Here is a 20,364-nt window from a genome sequence, read left to right on the forward strand (position 1 = left end):
TCTATCATCCAGCCTCCAGATCTTTAAAATATCTTCACTTTAAATGTTAATGTAAATTGGGCCATGACATCATCTTGACAGAAAGAAGGCAGTGGGGCCACCCAGGAGTTTGTTGCCTAAATGTTACATTTTACTGAATTAAAATCTGCATTGTGAAAGTTATGCTAAAATAGCTAACAGAGTTATTACTAAGCGTGGATTTTGTCGAGATGGATAATTGCCAAACTCTTTACTAAACATAATTCCGATCGAAATTTGGACAAACCAACAGAATCCACAATGATCATCAGGATGCATTCGGTGTCTGGTTTAAATAAAATCAGTGTTTTCATTCAGAATAAAACACCATGAAACAAAATAGGTACCGAATGCATTTAACAGGATGCACATTCACAAATTATCGTTCACTTGCTTTTATGCAAGCAAACGGTAATTTGAAGTACTATTTGCCTATTAGCAGCATCGTATCTGGCATCTTACCAACCCTCGTGGTTTGTAAAGGGGCAATAATAATAATACCTGGTGGGAAAAAAAAGTCTTCTTTCTTCAGCCCCCGAAAAAGACCAGATAAAATCCATTGCATCTAGATGCAAAGTAAAAAAAAAAAAATGACCAGAAAAAAAAAACAACCCAAAGATTTTAACTGTGTCGCAAAAAATAAGGGCTCCGCGCAGGCTTTATAGAGGCGTTCCGACACTTTGAAATCTTAGTAAAGCACTCTAATTAGTCATCTTGTAAGTCAACCAATTAAAGTACTATGACAAACAACTCTTATCTCTTGTGAGACTTGCTTGGGAATGTTTGAACTTTTGTGAATAATCCTGTAAGCTTTCATTCTTGATGAGTTGGAGAATTTTCCTATTTGACTGGATATTGAAATGTTCAATTCCTTTTTCAGTTCACCACAATCTACTGCCTAATTTAAACAAATGTTATAAATATGTATATGTGTTTATAATGCTAGCATGTTCATCTTGCTCTTTAGATTCATGGCTCTTCTTTACATATTAAAATAATAGTTAAACTCACCTTTTAGCTAGCGGTGTCCTGTCCTGGTCTTGTTGCAACTGCTGATTCAACTTCTTTTGAGATCATCACTAGGGCGATCTTAGGCAAGCCCATTTAATTCTTAGTGCAGCAGTGACGGCCCTACTGGGCATCCATGGCAATTGCTTCTCTATTTGAAGATTTAAGTGCATTCGCCATAATGCTGAATGAATACATTAAAGAAACGAAGGTATTCCAGGAGGATTTGCCTCTAGTGGGAGCCCTTAGACGCATGCTGACTGACAAATGTTAATATTATCATTATTTTAAAACAGCAATACTTACATGTCAGATTTAAGGGACAGCATCTAAGCACTAAGACCACTGCATAAAGATTTAGTGTTTTTGGAGCTTAGAGGGTCCCTTTAAGCTATACTCGAAATGTTCAAAATCAGCACTCTTTTGCAGTAATGAAAATTATAAGGACAACAATGCTGTACTCGCCATCGATGCTTGTGACTGGAAGGTTTTCTATAGATATACACTGATCAACCACAACATTAAAACCACTGACAGAGGATGTGAATAACATTGATAATATTGTTACAGTGGCACCTGTCAAGGCGTGGGATATGTTAGGCAGCAAGGGAACAGTCAGTTCTTGAATGTCATGTATTGGAAGCAGTAAAATTGGGCAAGCAAAAAGATCTGAGTGACTTCAATAAGTGCCAAATAATGATGGGTAGTCAGAGCATCTCCAAAACAGCAAGTTTTGAGGGATGTTCCCGGTATGCATGAATAGTACCTATACCTACCAAAAGTAGTGCAAAAAAAGGACAAGCAGTGAACCGGCGTCAGATTCATGGGTGCCCAAGGCTCATTGATATATGTGGGGAGTGAAAGCTAGTCTGTCTGGTTTGATCACACAGAAGAGCTACTGTAGCTCAAATTGCTGAAAAACGTAATCCTAGCCATGATGGACAGAGCACACTTTGCATCACAGTTTGCTGCAGATGGGGGTGCATAGTGACCCCTGTCCACTACCGAAAGCACCTTCAATGGGAACATGAGCTTCAGAACGGAACTATGGAACAATGGAAGACGGTTACCTGGTCTGATGGGTCACATTTTCTTTTAGACCAGGTAGATGGCCAGCATGCAGTATTGGAAGAAGGCATGCCAGCAGAAGCAGGGTTATGCTTTGGACATTGTTCTGCTGGAAAACCTTGGGTCCTGGCATTTATATGTACTTTGACATATATCACCATATACCACCCAACTAGAGATTATTACAGACCATGTACACATCTTCATGGCAATGGTGTTCCTTGATGGCAGTGTCAACACGATAATGCTTAAAGGATCTTCTGCTGAAGGTGCCAGATACAACAGGACACATTCAGATGTCTTGTGGAGTCCATGCCTCAATGCATTTAAGCTGTTTTGGCAGCAGATGGAGATCTACATGGTATTAGGCAGGTGGTTTTAATGTTGTGACTGATCAATGTATATTGTACTTGCCATTGTATGATCTTCTTTTTGGAAACATATTATTTTACCTTACATGTAATGCATCTCTTAAAGGGATCCTATAGTGCCAGGAAAACAAACCCGTTTTCCTGGCACTGTAAGCTCTTAGAGTGCCTTCCTCCCTCTGTTCTGGATAACAACTTCTAGCTGGTCTAGTTAAGTGATCTTAACACAATAGTTTTATTTAGAGACAAATCTGAATCCAAAAATATTTCATATATTGTATATTTCTTTTATCTTTATAACAAAACTCATTTTTATTTTTAAAACAATGCACATGTCACTGATGACTGATGGCTGATGACCACAGTCAGGAATCCAGAAGAAAAAAAACCTGGTAACTAGTCATTATTCTGGACGGTCACCATTGACCACAGCACATTCATATCTTATCCAGTCTTAATCACCAATCCCAGCTCTTGCAATCATTATACATTTCTTTTGTTTAAATTAGTGTCTACATATTATGAATATCTTGGTAAATCAAATTCACTGCACTTCTCAGATCTACAGTTATTGCAGTCTAAAACAATCAAAATGTATTTGACATTATTTTTCTGAAGATCATTACAAAAGTTGAACAAAAGACTGTGGGTGATCAGTATACCACCTGTGGGGACATGGGGGACTTTGTCTTATAGTGTTTATTGGTAATTTGACCCTTAATGTTTATTTATTAATGGGTCTCACTATAGGGCCAGGTAATAACTCAAATTTAGTTTTAATGTAGCCCCCACCATCACTATGTGATGGTTGTTATTAGCGACTACACTACAACAGCACTGACATGTCCCCAACCCCGGCATAGTGTGTGAGGGAATGAGGATGTTTTTGACTATACTAGTGAAAGGTCATACTGACAGCCAGTGGTCAACAAAATATGTATCAATAGTTTTAAGTTATGCGCCCATTGAAGGGAATTGTATAGTTCAAAACCTATATTTTCAATGTAAAATATTGGCTTTAGATTCAATATGTGAATTAATATTTTTCTACTCTCGATAAGCATTTCACTGCTGGAATTAAGTTGATCCAAACCATTACATGACTTATTGGGAGTAGAAAAACTGCGGATACATGCGATTGGTTGATATGTAATCAAGGCTAGAATTAGTTACCATGACAAACAAAGGTGGTATAGGAATCGTAGGAGGCTTTTTTTCCCACTGACACTTTCTGTACTTCTCTCAAGATATTTATAATTTTACATTATTCCCATGAAAAAAGAACAAATAAAAAAAAGAATAAAAACTGTTCACCTGACTTAAAGGGACACTATAGTCACCAGAACCACTACAACTTAATGTAGGTGTTTAGGTGTCTATAGAATGTCCCTGCACTCTTAGCACTGTAAACACTGGCAGTATTTACTTTTCTGGTTAGTACACCTCTAGTGGCAGTCACTCAGATGGCCACCAGAGGTGCTGCCTAGCCCAATGCTGCTCAGTGTCTGCATGGAGAGGAAAGGATTCAACGCATCTCTAGGAGGAGCATTGCATTGGCTGAGATCAACAAGATTGATGATATCATGTTGGGAGGGGCCAGCAAAGGCGAGACCGGCACAGCGGTGGAGAAAAGGTAAGTAAAATAAACTTTTCACTCGAAAGAGAAGGGGGACAGGAACCTAAATAGCCACTCCAGCTCTGTAGTGTCAGGAATACATGTGTTTTGGTTTTTTTTTTTAAATATAGTGTTTTGGGGTTTTTTAAGTCTGTTGAAATGCAAAAGATAAAACCTGTTATGATTGAGCTCTCACTCTGAAAAGCAAACTAAGTTAATCAAATTTTACCTCTACCCACATGTTTATCTACTCTAAATATCTACAGTAGGATCCAAATACTGTAATTTAGCCATTTATACTACTTCCAGCATGCATAACTTGATCAATCTATGATGATATAAGAGTATACTGAAGGATGAAAACAAGTTTGCCTTTTTCTTCACAATAGGAAGTCGGCCACATCAGTGCACAGTCTGTCCAAAGGCATTCAAGCATAAGCATCATCTCATTGAGCATGTTCGACTCCACTCTGGCGAGAAACCTTATTGTTGTGACAAGTGTGGCAAGAGGTTCTCTCACTCTGGATCATTTTCTCAGCACATGAATCATCGATATTCCTATTGCCGTAAGGATCTTACTGATCTCTCAGAAAACAGTCAAATGGTTTGGGAGGAAAATACCACCGATGATAAGAATCATTTAAACATGCAGGCAAGTGAAGAACCAGAAGTCACTGGAGAACACTGACAGACTGTATAACACCGGACATCATGAATAAAGGGAACAATGGTGATAAACTGTGTAGTTCAAGAAAACTGTGGTACAATTTTGTGAATGTTTAAAACGAAGATGTCTACACATCAATTGGTGCTATAAAAGTCAATGAAATGAACAACGTCATGGGCTTGTAGCAAGGTTTCAGATGTTCTGCAATTCCACTGTAACTTATATTGAAACTCTACATATTACATAGCTATAGTTTATGGTATTGTATTATAATGGTGCCATATCTCTGGAGTAAATTTAAATTACGATGGCAGAGGAAACATTTCTTTATGTTTTATACATCTGGTGTTTTAAAAGTGAAATAATCACCATGGCAGACTGTTTCTATAGATTGCATTGGTTTCCATAGTAATTGACGCACTATTATATATTTGTCCTATTTTTATATGAGTGACCCTTTATGGTAGGAATAACTATTATTATTGTTATCCACCAGCTGTTGCACTGGAACAACCACGTTTCTCAGGTGACATTTAGTTGTTCAATGACTGACTGATGTATTTGGGCACTTTCTATACAGCTGAGAAACTACAGGTTAGCTAGTCTGTTTTATTATCTCATATTTTGTATTTCTTTTTTACTTCAGGCAATTAACAATCAATACCGATGTTTTGTTATCTTTTATAGTTTAACATGTAGGTATATCAACACAATGCATACATTTATAAAAATTAGTAATATATTTTAATAATCTATAAATTGAATTCAGACCATATATGTCTATAAATATATCAATCTCTAGTGATACAATGATTTATATATGTCAGTTATCTTTAATAATTGCCCAAGTCTTTAATCTATATATAGTGAAAAATAGATTCTAATTCATTCAGCCTATAGGGTAAGAATACACATGGGTATTTATTGTCAGGGCAGCTCTGGGATATAAACGCAGGAGTCTTCGTCCCAGATGGTAGTTATTTCAGTCGCCTACATTGGTTTAGATTGTGAATGATCTGAATTAAAAAGCATAACTCCCACCAATCCTGGGCAGGTCAAACCATGTATGTCTCAGTTCTGTTTGAGATTATGGTCTTAATGCATAGAAAACACAGAATGATGCTTGCTTCACCTCTGTGCAGTCTGTGTTGTACAGCACTATAAATAGAGTGCCTGAGAGTGGGGATACATAACTGTTAACAATGTGCTGTGAAAAAATAATGTAATTGAGGAGTTATGTAGTGGTTATGGTGCCAGGAGTGCCTTGGCACCCTACCAGGGTAAGTGAGGAGCTTCCATTAGCTTCACTAAGCTAAGCCCTCTCACACAGGGCAAACCCATTGTCTGAGAATGTCAGCTGACTGATCTCAGCCAATTAGCTAAGCTAAAAGTATAGAACACACATAGATTAGACCAGGTAAGTTGTCAAACCATTCTCAAACGGTTTGACTACTTACCCTGAGTGAGTGGCTATGCACTCCTGGCACCATAATCACTACAGTGGTCTGTATAGGTTATCTTGCTTAAAGTGTTCATTTAACATTCAAGGGATCAAAGTTTGAGAAGTGTGTTGGATGGCTTGTATAATAAAGAAATAATACGTTGTCTAATATGGCATAGTAGAATGGGGGGACATTTCCTTTATTTAGCTATAGATAGCCAGTAGGTTGCAATTATTTAGAAAGTAAGTTTGAGTATATGAAAATGGATTGAGTACAGTAAGTATGATCTAGAACATCCAATGATAATGTATGAGGGAAACAAATGGAACATTGTTAATCTAGAAGGAATAGGTCAAAATGGTGTACCAATGAGCTGAGATACAAGAAATCTCTCAACTGTCATATAAGCACTTTTTTGTCAGCAGAACTCAGACATCTAACTTGTAGATGTTCCTCCTTCTATATGCAGTGTTTTGAATCCGTTCTGTCTGAGATTAGCGTCTCTATGCACAGAACACAGAATGATGGTATAGCAGTAGGTATAGCAATGATGGTGGCTTCCATAACAAAATAAGCCACAAGTAAGTAAGCTTCCATAAAAAGTAAGTGAATCTGCCAGGAGCAAGACAATGTAAGTTGGGGAGGTGAATTTAAAAAAGTGATAGTAATGTACGAGTGATGTGCAGGTAACAGAATATGATGTTCAAAAGACTGATCTGTGATGCCTGTTAAATAGAAAGATAATTTGAGAATTTTTTTGCGGACTGAACTAAACATTGTGTATGGATTGGACTTGGACATACGTTTCAGGCCAAACGTGAATTCGTCAATTTGTGCATGAGGAGCGGAACCTAGCAGCTTATTTACATTAATAGGCCTTATTTAATATTGTTGGATACGTTTTTTAAATGATTTAATTTTTTTTTTTTAAACTTTTAAAATGTTTTTTCAAAATATAAAAAAATATATCAAACTATTATTTTTTTTTCAAAATATGTAATCATTTTAAACGTTTATCCAAAAATATTAAATCATTTGAAAAGCTTATCCAAAAAAATTTAATTTAAGGCTATAATAGGAATTTAAACATAGAGCAAGAATTCATAAAAAAGTCTCTATGAATCACCAATCCATGTTCAAATTCCCACTGTTCTACATATCACACACACTTACAGCCACAATCACAACACGCCATACACCAGTCTAGCCTTCTAAAGCAGCTTGCATGTCAGCCTTCCCTGTTAACATAACTGTTCAGTCTAATAATGGTAAAAGCAGACATTATGTATTTGGTCATCTGCTAATCTATACTACTAATACACTTACCTGAGATATGACAAAAATAAACTTGGCAGCTGGGATAAATTTAAAGCTGCAGGCTTGTGTTCTACTGGCAGAGGAAGATTTTGAAAACTGGATATATTTAATCTAGAGGCTTCATTGTGCACCCGTAAACCATCGTCAACTTCTTCAAGAGAAAGTCTAGGTCAGACCCCTGGTTATTAAATGGGTGCAACCAACGAGTCACCTTCAACAGGGCTGCGTGTACTGGGTCTCCAGGAAGAGAGAGGCTGACCTCTCCTGGCTGGACCTTTTCAAAAAGTGTCCTGGTGAGCATGAAATAAAACAGTAAACCTTGAAAAAAAAGGAGAAACTGTCCACAGCCAGTAGGACAGGAACAAAGACTGGAGATCCTATCTGGTAGGAGGGGTAATTATAGCTTTTATTTCCTGTCCTAAGTAGCCGAGCTGCAAATGTTGTAATTGGAAAAATGTGTCTCAGAGGTGATATGCTAAAATAGCATTATACAAATATATACAGGAACAGTACAAATAGCTCTCTGGTGACCTGTTCATAAACAAGACTGTACAAATGACAAGAGGTCTATGCCTAAAAAGGTTGTTTTAAATATCTTTAAAATTACTGTTTCGACATGCCACGTGACTATGTGTTGAACTCAGTATGAACAGCAAAGTACTCAAAGAACTCATTCGGTAGGCGTTGAAGAGAAGTCTTATATTTTCTCTGAATTTCATTTTCATACTCTTCTTCTTATTTTTATTTTATTTTTTTAACATTATTTTTTATTTATTTTTTCTCAGGCAAATGCATGTTTTAAATGAGAATACATTTTGAATCCCTGTATTTTCTATTTTGCAGACAGCGTGGTAATCTGCCATGCTTACATGTGTCACTTGATGCATACAGATATAAATACACATTTACATTGTCATAACAACCGAAGGCTCGTTATGTTATCTAGTTTCACTGTCTAATCACGAGTAAATTCCACCACTATTTTTGCAGAATTTTGCAGAAAAAAAAGAAATACATAATTGTGTCTGCGTAGTTTCAGTATTTGCGAAAAGATCTTGGTAGAAAATGTGTTAATTAAACTCTGAAAGTGAGAATATGAGAAGTAGGCATGTTAACATTCATATTTAACAGTTATTGATAAAGGAGTTTACATAAAATATATTGTAAAGATACAATTTGTTTTATTGATGGGTTGAAGTTTGGTTTCAATTATGTTCATTTTAAAAGCCCTGGTGAGTCAGGAAAAAGGTATGTGAATATTTATGAGGCAAATAATAATGCAATTAATGTAATTATGATTATTTAGGCATTGTTTGAAAATAAAAACACACAATTGGGTCAGCGCTTAATAAAAGAAAATAATAAACAACAAGGCAACAACCCTAAGAAGGGATCCCTCTCAACCCTTCAAAATAACACACAGAAAAATAAAAGAGAGAGAAGAGGTGCGCCACATAAAGATTGAAAAGGTAGTACTAAATAGTCTCATCCCAACAATACAACTTGCAACATATAAAGAGGTTTCTTATCAGGAGGTAGATGCAGCTGTTTAGTTCTTTATGCTTGGGGGATGTGGTAGATCTGAGTGTCTTTAGTCTCCGTATGTGGATTGAGAAAGACAAGGCAACCTAATAGTGCAATATGTCAAAGCTTAATGTGACAGTATGTGAATAATAATGATGTTGCACTCACACGTAACAGAGTTATGACCAGCTCTAGTGTATATCGCATACAGTGGTGCAATCCCCACTTATGGGATATGGTGAGGGTCATTCACAGCAGATGGGTGTCCAGGTATTCAGAAAGAGAATAAAAAATAGCCACAGATAGTACTCTCAATAAAATAGTAAATGTTGTTTAAAATTAATCAGAATTATACTCACAAGAGTAGAGCAGGCTCACTGCTCTATGATAGCAATAGTCTATTGTGCCATCACTTTTATGTTTTAACCATTTATTTCTAATTTATACTTCCTGTCATTTTTATCATCTTTTTTATCATCTCTACTCGCAAGAATATCCCAGGTGGGGATCATACCACCAACGCTATCATCATAGAGCAGTGCGCCTGCTCTACTCTTGTGAGTATAATTCTGATTATTTTATAAAACTTTTACTATTTTATTGAGAGCACTATCTGTGACTATTTTTTATTCTCTTTCTGAGTACCTGGACACCCATCTGCTGTGAGCGACCCTCACCATATTCCATAAGTGGGGATTGTAACACTGTATGCGATATACACTAGAGCTGGTCATAAAAATAGATGGTACAATACGTAATTCAAAGAAACATAAAGGTCAATTGTAAATGTACCATTAACAGCTTAGGGTAAAGTTGACCAACAGCCAAAAGGTACCCCATCAAACACTAAAATCGAGCAAGAAGTGGTATTGTTATACATGGCAAAACTTAAAGAGGCCACATTCGTGTCAATATCGATGTATCTCATATTTCTCGTCTACAGCCCGTGCTGACCAGTGATACGTTTTAATTCACGTTCTTTATCTTTGTACCTTGAAAGTGCTGAACCAGTTCTGTGGTGTGTAACTAGCACAGGAATGTAGAAATCAAGGTGAAACCAAATAAATGTTGAATGTAATATGAGGTTTAACAGCAAATATGAGTGGCCCACTCACTAGACTGGCAGATGGAATGTAATATATTTAGTTCCCTGGTCTAATGCCAAACACTGGGGCACTGGGATTCCAACTGATATGGTTCCCAGTATCTAATAATTTGCATCAAAGTGAAACAATGTGTCATCAATTTATTTTATCTTGCCATTTTTACATTGTACGTGACAAATTGTTTCCATTTTAAATGTATATTTTTTTGTTATCAATTAAAATTTTATATATCAAATTCCACAGTGACAGTTAACGTTTCTTTTTTTGTTTTAACATAGTAGCGGATGAGGTAATCCTCTAGCTTTTTGTAATAGATAAAGGAGAACAAAATCCTTTTTTTTTTTATCATCAGAAATAATACATTATCATTAATAAACTGCTTATAGTCAGCTTAAACTTACAAACCTAATATGGTAATCAAATTAGTCCACCAATCAAAGCCCAATCACATAGTTGAATTGCCCACAAATTGGTCTATGACATTTACAGCTACATCACTTTTACAACTGAAAAGTAGTTACATTTATTTGGGAATCCTTCCCATTTCATAGGCAGAGGCCACCCATAGCATTGTCAGATCATTTATGGGTGGGGGTATCTGGATTAACTCCTAGGAGACACCAGAAAGTACTGCAGGCTTCCAAGAGTCAGAAGAACATTGGAATAAAACTGAATTTTTTGAAAGTGTACTTCATTAGGAAATAAATATTTCTCTTCTAAATTTGATGACATTTAGCTCCTCTGACAAACAACTAAAAGGTATGTTTTTGGTTTTTTTTACCGTTTTCTTCTTTATGAAGAATATTCAAAATTTTTCCATGTAAAACCTAATGTCCCACTTTCAAAAAAGGGTAAGTCAGCGCAGATTCACTTGGAACAATTTTTTGGTGCGAATTTTAAACTGAAAAAAGCAATTACAAACATTATAGACATAAAGTTTCCCCTACTAACTGTTTCTCTGACTCACAAAACCACAGAAAAGGTATTTCTATGAGTAGTTACTAAATCAGTGTGTAGAGGTCATGTGCTTTACACCTATACCAGATCCCATCTCAGTTCTTATAGGCTGCCATACAGTGAGAGCATAACGAAACACAAAATGTGAATAGTAGATTAAAAGCTTCTCACAATGAGAGTTGAAACAGACTAGTGAGAATATGAACCACGTGACATTAGTTTATCACTTTTGCTGGCATTAATTGTAACTGGTTAGAGCAGTGATGACATCACTACCTTAGAACTGGGGAACCCAGCTTCAAATCATGGTCAGACCATCTTACCAGTTAGTGCCTGTCGACAAGACACCTAACGATATATACCTGCCTACCATACATTGTAAACTTTTTTGAGCAAAGTAAAGCGCTGCGGAATGTGTTGGCGCTATATAAATAACAATAATAACTTTTAATTACCTTGTTTTTTTTCCTTTTTGGTTCCTTTTTTTTTACTGATGTGGCCTCAAGGTATTTCAACTTGTACACCTTTACACATTTATCCATTTCTCTGTGACTAGCCTAATATGATGCTTAATTTCACAAAATCCACAAACCATGCATATGATATAGGCGTACAGCAGAATGTAAAAGTCATTTCCTTGTTGACTATAATCCCTTGACTCTACAGGTTAAACAAAACACCTTTAATACATGCATTATGTATAATATTATAAATTCTACATATACTTTTAAAATTCGGGACTTTGTCAATTCGGACCCTAACCCTAAACCCTACCCCTAACCCACTTCGGAAATTCGGAAATTCGCACTTCAGACATTCGGAAGCATCCGAATGTCCAAATATACATTCGTAATGAAACTAATTGCACATGTCTAGTGGGCGCTGCTCCTCCTGCCTTGTTGGGCTTTGCCCTTTTAACCCCCCCAATTCGCAACCTCTGACCCAAATAGACACCAAATATTTAAATTGTCACTTTTTTAAAAAAAACTATCCCAAAATATTAACATGATTAGTCAACACTGAACTTTAGCTAATTTTATTCAAATGTCCTAATAATGACTAAATAGTCTAGCTGTCATGATCTGCTCTGCTCTGTTCTGATGTCTGGACTTGGCTTCTGGTATCCAGTACTCTTTTTGCTATTCTTGCTTAGTTTTCCTTGTTTTTTTGGTTTTCTATTCTATGTCTGGTTTTCTTTATGCTGGGATTTCTGGGTTCATTCCTATAGTTCGTCCCTGGATTTCCCAGTCTCCAGGTTTCCTTTAAATGTTTGTTTTATGTTGCCACACCCGTTTGTTTTCCATCATTCCTTTCTGTTTCAGAGTCCTGCAGGCAGCTGCTCAAAGCTTCTGCCCTTTCTTGCAGGTAAGTGCTATATGTGTCTACTTAGGATGTTTTAGTATACATTAGGCAGTGTAGGACCTGCCATATATGGGGTACATTGGCGTTGTTGGCAGGCTTATGCAATGTATGATCATATAGTGTGACTAAATCCCCATGATTTCCATATGTAGTACTTAGTTATTTCTCCTCTTGTTTTGCCTATGTTATCTTGTCTTGTTTTAGTTTGTATCCCCAGTCCTTGTATAGTCCTGTCCAGTCATGCCCATGTTATGTTCATGTTTTCCTCATGTCTTGTGTATATGTTCTGGGTTTAGCTTACTATCTTTCTCTGGTTCTGGGTTCTATTAGTTCTGTCTTGTTTTCATGTTTGGTGCCTATCTCTAGTCTATCCTTGTTTCTAGTACTGGATACAATCTTGCTGCAAAGCCTCCCTATTCAGCTCCTGGGAGGTCTGCCTAATTTCCAAGCTCCTAGTTCCTGGTATCCGCTGAAGCTGATTCAGGGTCTTGGTATGTGGCTGCACAAACGCTGGTGCTCAACACCAGGGGGCGTGCGGTTACCCTGCACCAGACCCTGCTAATCCACCTCCACGCTGAAGACTCCCACTTAACATCAGGCATATTGGGTCCCGGTCCACACACCGCCGCCTGGACACTGTGTCTGGGTTCCGGGCACCGGACTACCACCCTGACACTAGCGGTGAGTAAAGTTGAGTTGGAGATTTTTTCCAATTCAGAAATGTTAGTCTCAGTTTTGTTATTTGAGTGTTTTGTGAATAAACCTCTGAGTCTTTCAGACAGCAGCCTTAATTCGTAGCTGGTGTCAGAGAATTCGGTCTTTCTGGAGAGATGTTGGCTTTAACCCCTTAAGGACACATGACATGTGTGACATGTCATGATTCCCTTTTATTCCAGAAGTTTGGTCCTTAAGGGGTTAAAATAAAAATGGTTTAAATTGTATTTTTACAAAAGTGCATTGATGATTTTGTGAACTAAAGTGGTCTGCATCTCCATGGGAGACAAAGGTACTATAAAAATGATTGCTAAAAAATGTATGTAATAGAAAATAAAAACATTTTGTCTGGCTGTTTTTGGCAATAAAATCGAAAGTTGTTTTCATAGCTACCATATTTTTCTTTCCCTGATTAAGTCAAGACAGCATTGATTTATGGGTAGCTCCATCCCTCACTGCATAATGTTGTTGCTGTCATGGTTTGATCAGAAATATAGAATTACAAAAATAAAATCTCTATTTTCCTGATCAAGCCATTTCAGCAGTGGTTTATGTGTAACTTGGATTTGTAGTGCTAATGGGTATGCAATGCAGAATCAAGCAAAATGTCATGTTATATCACTGGAATGTGGTCTGCGTAAGCTCACATTAGGTAAAGGGGGGGGGAGAAGCTGTAAAAAAAATTTAATTTCTACTGATATGACTTCCACTAATCAGATACCTAAAATAAATGCATATCCAGCACTGGACCTAGTACACCTTACCCCTACCCCTACCCCTACCCATAAACCTTAACCCTACCCCTAACCGTAAACCTTACCATAACCCTAGCCCACTTCGGAACTTCGGCAATTCGGAACTAACCCTAACCCCTAAACCCTAACCTGCAACCCGTAACCCTACCCCTAACCCCAACCCACTTCGGAACTTCAGCAATTCGGAACTTTGGCAATTTGGTTCAGCACTTCAGAAATTTGGCACTTCGGCAATTCGGCAAGGTAATTTGAGGGGGGAAAGTTGGGAAAAATAAATAAATTGCTACTGATATGACATCCACTAATCAGATACCTAAAATAAAATGCATATCCAGCACTGGACCCAGTACATGACACTGAGTAGGATTTGTGAATTAGTAGGATCTGTGATATTAATTCTGGTACCTTATCTCTCTGAGCTGGATGTTGGTCTACAGAAATGATGTGACAACAATAATGCAAAGGATTGCAAACATTGAGCACTGTCACGCCACCATCTTCTCCAGATACACTTCAATTATTTACATCACTGAAACAAAGACAATTGTTCAAAGAAACAAGACGGCACTAGAAAGGAAAAAAATATATAGCTTTTAAAGTAAATGTACAAAGATACACAAGGAAACAACGTTAGCATTAATAGCCACTTTAAACAGAGTGCAAGTAGTCTATGAATCACATACAGGGTAAAAAAATCTGGACAGAAGTTTAAACTGGATGGAGTTTAGTCTTCTCAAAACTTTACCGATGCACATTCAACATTTTTTTCCAGTAGACAATATCTTCAAAAATATCTATTACCTAAATAAAATTCCTATCATATCTACAGCAATAGTATGTTTTTTTATTCTTGTACCATATTTGCTGCTCCACTGTTACTTTGAAGTAGTAAAACAGTCCAACTCAGAACTTCGTGGTAACCAAGGATTTCATGAACCGTCCATGCAGATCTCCAGTTCACACCATAGTTTCAACACTATGATCATTATTTTGTAACCAACACATTTATATTTCTTTAGTTGTTCATAAGCTATGAATCTTGTGGTGCTCTCTGTGGTACAAACAAAAAGATTGCTGAATAAATATTCTTCTTACTCCTCGGGACTTGCTGAAAAGATTTCTTCATAGTTAGAAAGGAAGTGCTCTACCACTTGATTCTGATATACCATATTTGCAGCTATATTAGAAAACAGTTCCTTTTCTGGTCGCATCAGCGTTGGTCCAAAGACGATACCAATATTCTGAGTCGTCATGCGGTTTAATTCCGAGTGTTCCATCACACTAGAAAGGAAACAGATATGTTGTGAGAGAACAAGGAAGACTCTGCTTGGATACATTTTGTCATATGTCCACTGACACAAAATTGAAACACTGCAAAGTCAAATCTTACTATTACCGTAAATACATTTAAAAACAAATATGTTTAAAATACAGTAATTCTGTTTTATTCTTTGTGATTTAGATACATTTGTTTTATACTGCTAACTCTGTGAAGTCTATATACTCTATTTGATATATGTATAAACCCTTTTCCTTGTTTCTATGGGTCATCAAATTAATTTGAGCGAAATTCGCTATAATTTGGGACACTGTATTGCTAAGTATGATGGGAGTGATGTTGCTGCCGTGCCGGAAACGACAGAGTCCTGCGGCCGCAATGCATTCCGGATAATGTAGTTCCGCCTACCCATTGAATACACACCAACGATTAGATGAAGCTAGAATATTAAGTGAAGGTGAAATAGCTGTGAAGGGGAGGAGCTAGATGGATGGACGCATTCCAATAGGACCGGAACTGAAGGGGATGTACAAGAATGATGACGTAAATACCGGAACCAGGAAGCAACACCATGCCGATTGAAAAAGCCTACAGGATAGGTGAAACGCGTTTCGGAGGATCTACACATATTTTTTATTTGTATTTTATTTGTATTTATTTTTATCTTCATTAAAAAGCACTTTTTGTGCACTTTTACCATAAGTGGATCCAGTCTTCAGTGTTGCCCAGGTTCCAAAGGGAGCTGTCACCCTATATTTGACGCAAACCATTATACTCAGAGCCAGTTTGGAAGGCTCTGAGCCAGGTGAGCAAATTCTGTATTTCAAAATATTTTGTTTTACACCTACAGATCTCACTTAGAGTGTGTACCCCTTTATGTTTCCCTTTTCTACAATATATATTGGAAGCTCGACCTTTGAGGAGATCCAAAAAAAGGGGGGTGTATGTTACCCTAAAACATACCTGCTGAAGAGTTTAGAGCCTATTCCTGAAAAGGCTCATTACCATGTGAGTTTGTTATTTTACAGATAATTCTATTTACTGGTCAAAACAACTCTGCACTATACAGTCTCTATTTGTGTTTTTTTGCATACATGTTTAACCTAGCTGAACTACCTAATCAATACCAATAGGGTGAGTTTATTTTATCTTTATATAGCGCTGCACTACTATCTCACGGAGTGGAGAAGGTTTTCTCACTCTCTATCCTCTCTGTGTGTCCTGTCTTATAGGAAAATAAATATTTGTAATGCTTCTTATATATTTCTAGTTTATTGGCAGGTGCAATGTATATATTAAAAAAATAAATAATAATACAAATTAGGAAATTTCAATGGGAATCTGTAAAAAGTGCTAATCGCTTTAAAATTAACTTCCCAATAAAAAATAAAAATAAAAAAAGGAAATACCAAAATGGCATTCTTTTAAAACACTGCTGTCAAAACAGCTTGTTAAAAAATATGAATTCAGCCAATACAATACAAAATTATTAGTCATTTATAAGACCAAGATGATTGGGTTAGGGTTGGGCAGGTGTAGACATCCTTAGATACTCAAGATGTTATGGACTACATTCCCCTGATGCTGTGCTAGCATTATCGCTGTAAAAGCATGATGGGGGATGTAGTCCAAAACATGTGAAGTGCCGAAGGTTACCTACCCCTGGATTAGGGGGCACTCTGTTAACCAATGTCCATTTTTGTGGTTGGGAGAAGATTCACATTGGGTGGGGGGAATGATTGTGTTCATGATGTTTTGATCTATAATCCTCATCATTCTCAGCAAGGTTAAGAGTGATGGGAGTTACAAAATATAGTATTGCCAGTATCCATGTTTTCTTAAAGGAACACTATATGCACCCAGACCACTTCAGCTCATTGAATTGGTCTGGGTACAGTGTCCCTATTGCACTTAGTGCTGCAATGTAAAACATTTCAGTTTTAGAGAAACTGCAATGTTTAGATTGCAGCATTAAGCCCGCCTCCCGTGGCTGTCTACCAGACCAGGTAGCCACTAGAGGCACTTACGGAATGTTACCAGACGTTTCTTCCACTGACGCTGGATGTACTTATGCTCTGTATGAGAACACCCAGCGTCAGCTATTTCCCCATAGGAAATCATTAATCAATGCTTTGCTATGGGAAAGCCTAATGCGCGCACGGCAATAGAGTGACATCGGAGGAGACGGAGCCACGACCCTGCACCGATCAGCGAGATCAGGTAAGTAAATAAAGGGGATAGCCAGAGGGAGCTATAGTGTCAGAAATACAGCTTTGTATTCCTGGCACTATGGTATCCCTTTAATTAATATTGTACTGTCAGAGTTCCATTCGACAAGCAGCACAATATTACATTGTATCATGTATGAATCAGGATGATACCTTTACAGGAAGAATGAAACTAGCAGCCACTTCCACAGAACATCACACACACACACAGGCATTGAATCATGCAGGAGCACGGCCAATCCGGCCACTGGAGAGTTTTGTAAGCAGCAGCTGTTCTCAGCCCATGAGAAATGAGATCGCAGGAGAGAAAGGCAGGAAATGGACTAAAAGTGAATCAATGCAAAGGCAACAAGTTTATCACGAGCATAACTATTTCTTCACTAATTTAGCCAGTAACCTCATCTCTGGAAACATTCTGTGTATGCATAGGAATGATCTTGCATACAGTTAAACATAACATGCGGTGCATTAAATGTTAAAGACAGCCATTATCACATTGAAGACATTTAAAGAAAACTGGTTCAGAACTCTGGTAGTGATTCCCAAGGTTCTGTTTAAAAACTTTATAGGATGCACTACAGAATAATAAGTTCAATACACCATACAAGGAATATTCACTACTATATTAGATTTCCATTGCCTAGAACAGACTACATTTCCCCTGGCTCACTGCCATCTTTCATTGCAACATCTCACCCAAGATCACTAACCATACAAAACATGAAACACAGCATACACAAACACCATTCCTCCCACACTATAAAAAACCCTGTTTCATCAGTATCAGAAGTGGCAAACCACTATATGCGAATGGCAAGCGTGCAATCTAGGAAGCATCTACCATACACAAGCAACTTTCTTCTACAGTTTTTATATAAGGTCCCTAAATAATTTAAGGAGCAATGGGTGGAGTATATTAGAATCTATATTGTGATAATCACGGACCTGTTACTGACTGGTAATTAAGTAGATGCTATAGCAATCTCACTATTCTACTAATTTTCAAGATTATTTTACTATAGTTTTGTGAAAATGGGCCTAATACCTTACATAAACAGTCATGCTTAATCGAAAAAAATGAGCAGCAAAATGGACTGCACAAATACAGAACAGTTTACAATGGACTAATATGCAGAACTCACCATCCCTGAGTTGGCAATGCATAGAAGCAAATTCACCAAAATAATACTAATGATTTGTCATCAATCCATTAAAGCAAAGTTAACATCGACTCCGTAACAACATAATCACATAGCCACAATTAACCTTGCTAGCACAGGTTGCACATGAAAGACATTTCTTGTTTTAGTTTCTACTTTACTTTGATTTACACTGGGGGACTTAAGCCTAGATAGCCGGGGGGGGGGGGGCTTCTTAGGGGGTCTCTAAATGTCATTCGGTCTTTTGTCTAATCTGATGAGCAAATGACAATTGTCTAATTTGCCTACCTAGATTTTAATTTTCATAACTACCTACTTGCCTCTGATGCCTTTCATTTGTATACCCATGCATGGTTGGGCTAGCTAACCTGATAACATTAGCACTGTTTTCTCATGTATACTAAGCCTGTTCAAGTTTTCATAGTCTACTCAACATATCGAGCTTGATTATTGTAACATAAAATTGTGCTGTTTCCTCACATGCCATGTTAACTCTTGTTTTACACATGCATGCTCGCTACTGTTGTCGTGGCATGGCAAGCTCATTTGTTCTCTGTGATCTTATGCACAACAAAAATAAAGAATTGGAAAAAAATGTATGTGTATATATATATATATATATATATATATATATATATATAATAACATAACAAAAATGATTCATTGTAAGGAATGGGGATATCCTAACATGCAAACCTAAAGGAAATGGTAAAAGAACACATGCCAGGCTAGTGCCTAGAAAAGATAAATTAAATGTCTACAAGTAAACAGAGAGTAAATGCAATGGTCTAGGATAACAGAGAAGCATGGAATTGATAGTCAAGCCAAGGTCAGGATAACAAAGAGCAAGAATGGTCAAACAAGCCAAGTTCAGAAAACAGTAAATCCAATACACAGTATAAACACTCTCTCAGGTAACAAGAACCACGACAAGGCAAGGAAACAAGGACAACCAGGAAGCATATATACCGTATACTGGGTTGTGATTGGTTACACACAGGGCCGGCGCTTCCTATAAGGCGAACTAGGCAGCCGCCTAGGGCGCCATATAGGAGGGGGCGCCCTGCCCCCCCAACGCCGGCCCTTTAAATGCTGCAGCCACCTGAGCGCTCTATAGAGAGCGCCCAGGTGGCTGCCGCACTGCCTCTCTCCTCACCCCCCCTTCCCTGTAGCGTTGTCGAGCTCCTCGTTGGTCCACGACCCGGCCGGACTGACAGGAAGTGCACACTCAGTATGCACTTTCTGTCAGTCCGGCCGGGTACAGGAAACAGAAACTCCTGTACCGCGGACCGGAGAGGAGCTCGACCACGCTACAGGGAAGGGGGGGTGAGTAGGGAGACCACATGTAGGAGGGCGGAGGATGAGTAAAGAGACCACAGGGAGGGATGGAGGGAGGGGGAGTAAAGAGACCACAGGGAGGGAAGGGGGGAGGGGGAATAAAGAGACCACAGGGAGGGAAGGGGGGAGAGAAGGGGAGTAAAGAGACCACAGGAAGGGAAGGCCAAGGGGGAGTAAAAAGACCACAGTGAGGGAAGGGGGAGGGGGAGTAAAGCGACCACAGGGAGGGAAGGGGGGGAGGGGGAGTAAAGAGACCACATGGAGGGAAGGTGGGGGAGGGGGAGCAAAGAGACCACAGGGAAGGGGGATGTGGAGTAAAGAGACCACAGGGAGGAAAGAGGGGGAGGGGGAGTAAAGAGACCACAGGGAGGGAAGGAGGGGAGGGGAGGGGTAGTAAAGAGACCACAGGGAGGGAAGAGGGGGGTTAAGAGACCACAG

At 38.1% G+C, this 20,364-nt stretch overlaps 2 protein-coding genes across 3 annotated transcripts in view; one reads left to right on the forward strand and one right to left on the reverse strand.

The window, feature by feature from the left end:
• Positions 1-5,064, forward strand: part of LOC134596502 (zinc finger E-box-binding homeobox 1-like) — a 77,880-nt gene extending 72,816 nt beyond the window's left edge. The window contains exon 7 of the mRNA XM_063444773.1: positions 4,467-5,064. Coding sequence (XP_063300843.1) covers positions 4,467-4,765 — 299 coding nt within the window. The 3' untranslated portion in view covers positions 4,766-5,064. The remainder of the gene's footprint in view (positions 1-4,466) is intronic.
• Positions 5,065-14,493: 9,429 nt separating this feature from the next.
• The window catches only part of LOC134568757 (rho GTPase-activating protein 9-like), a 71,559-nt gene continuing 65,688 nt past the window's right edge, over positions 14,494-20,364 (reverse strand). For both annotated transcript variants that reach the window (XM_063427426.1, XM_063427420.1), the window contains one exon: positions 14,494-15,202. In XM_063427426.1, the coding sequence (XP_063283496.1) occupies positions 15,013-15,202 (190 nt within the window). In that variant the 3' untranslated portion in view covers positions 14,494-15,012. The remainder of the gene's footprint in view (positions 15,203-20,364) is intronic.

This window comes from Pelobates fuscus, chromosome 1 (assembly GCF_036172605.1).
Source record: "Pelobates fuscus isolate aPelFus1 chromosome 1, aPelFus1.pri, whole genome shotgun sequence".
In the NCBI taxonomy this organism is placed as follows: domain Eukaryota; kingdom Metazoa; phylum Chordata; class Amphibia; order Anura; family Pelobatidae; genus Pelobates; species Pelobates fuscus.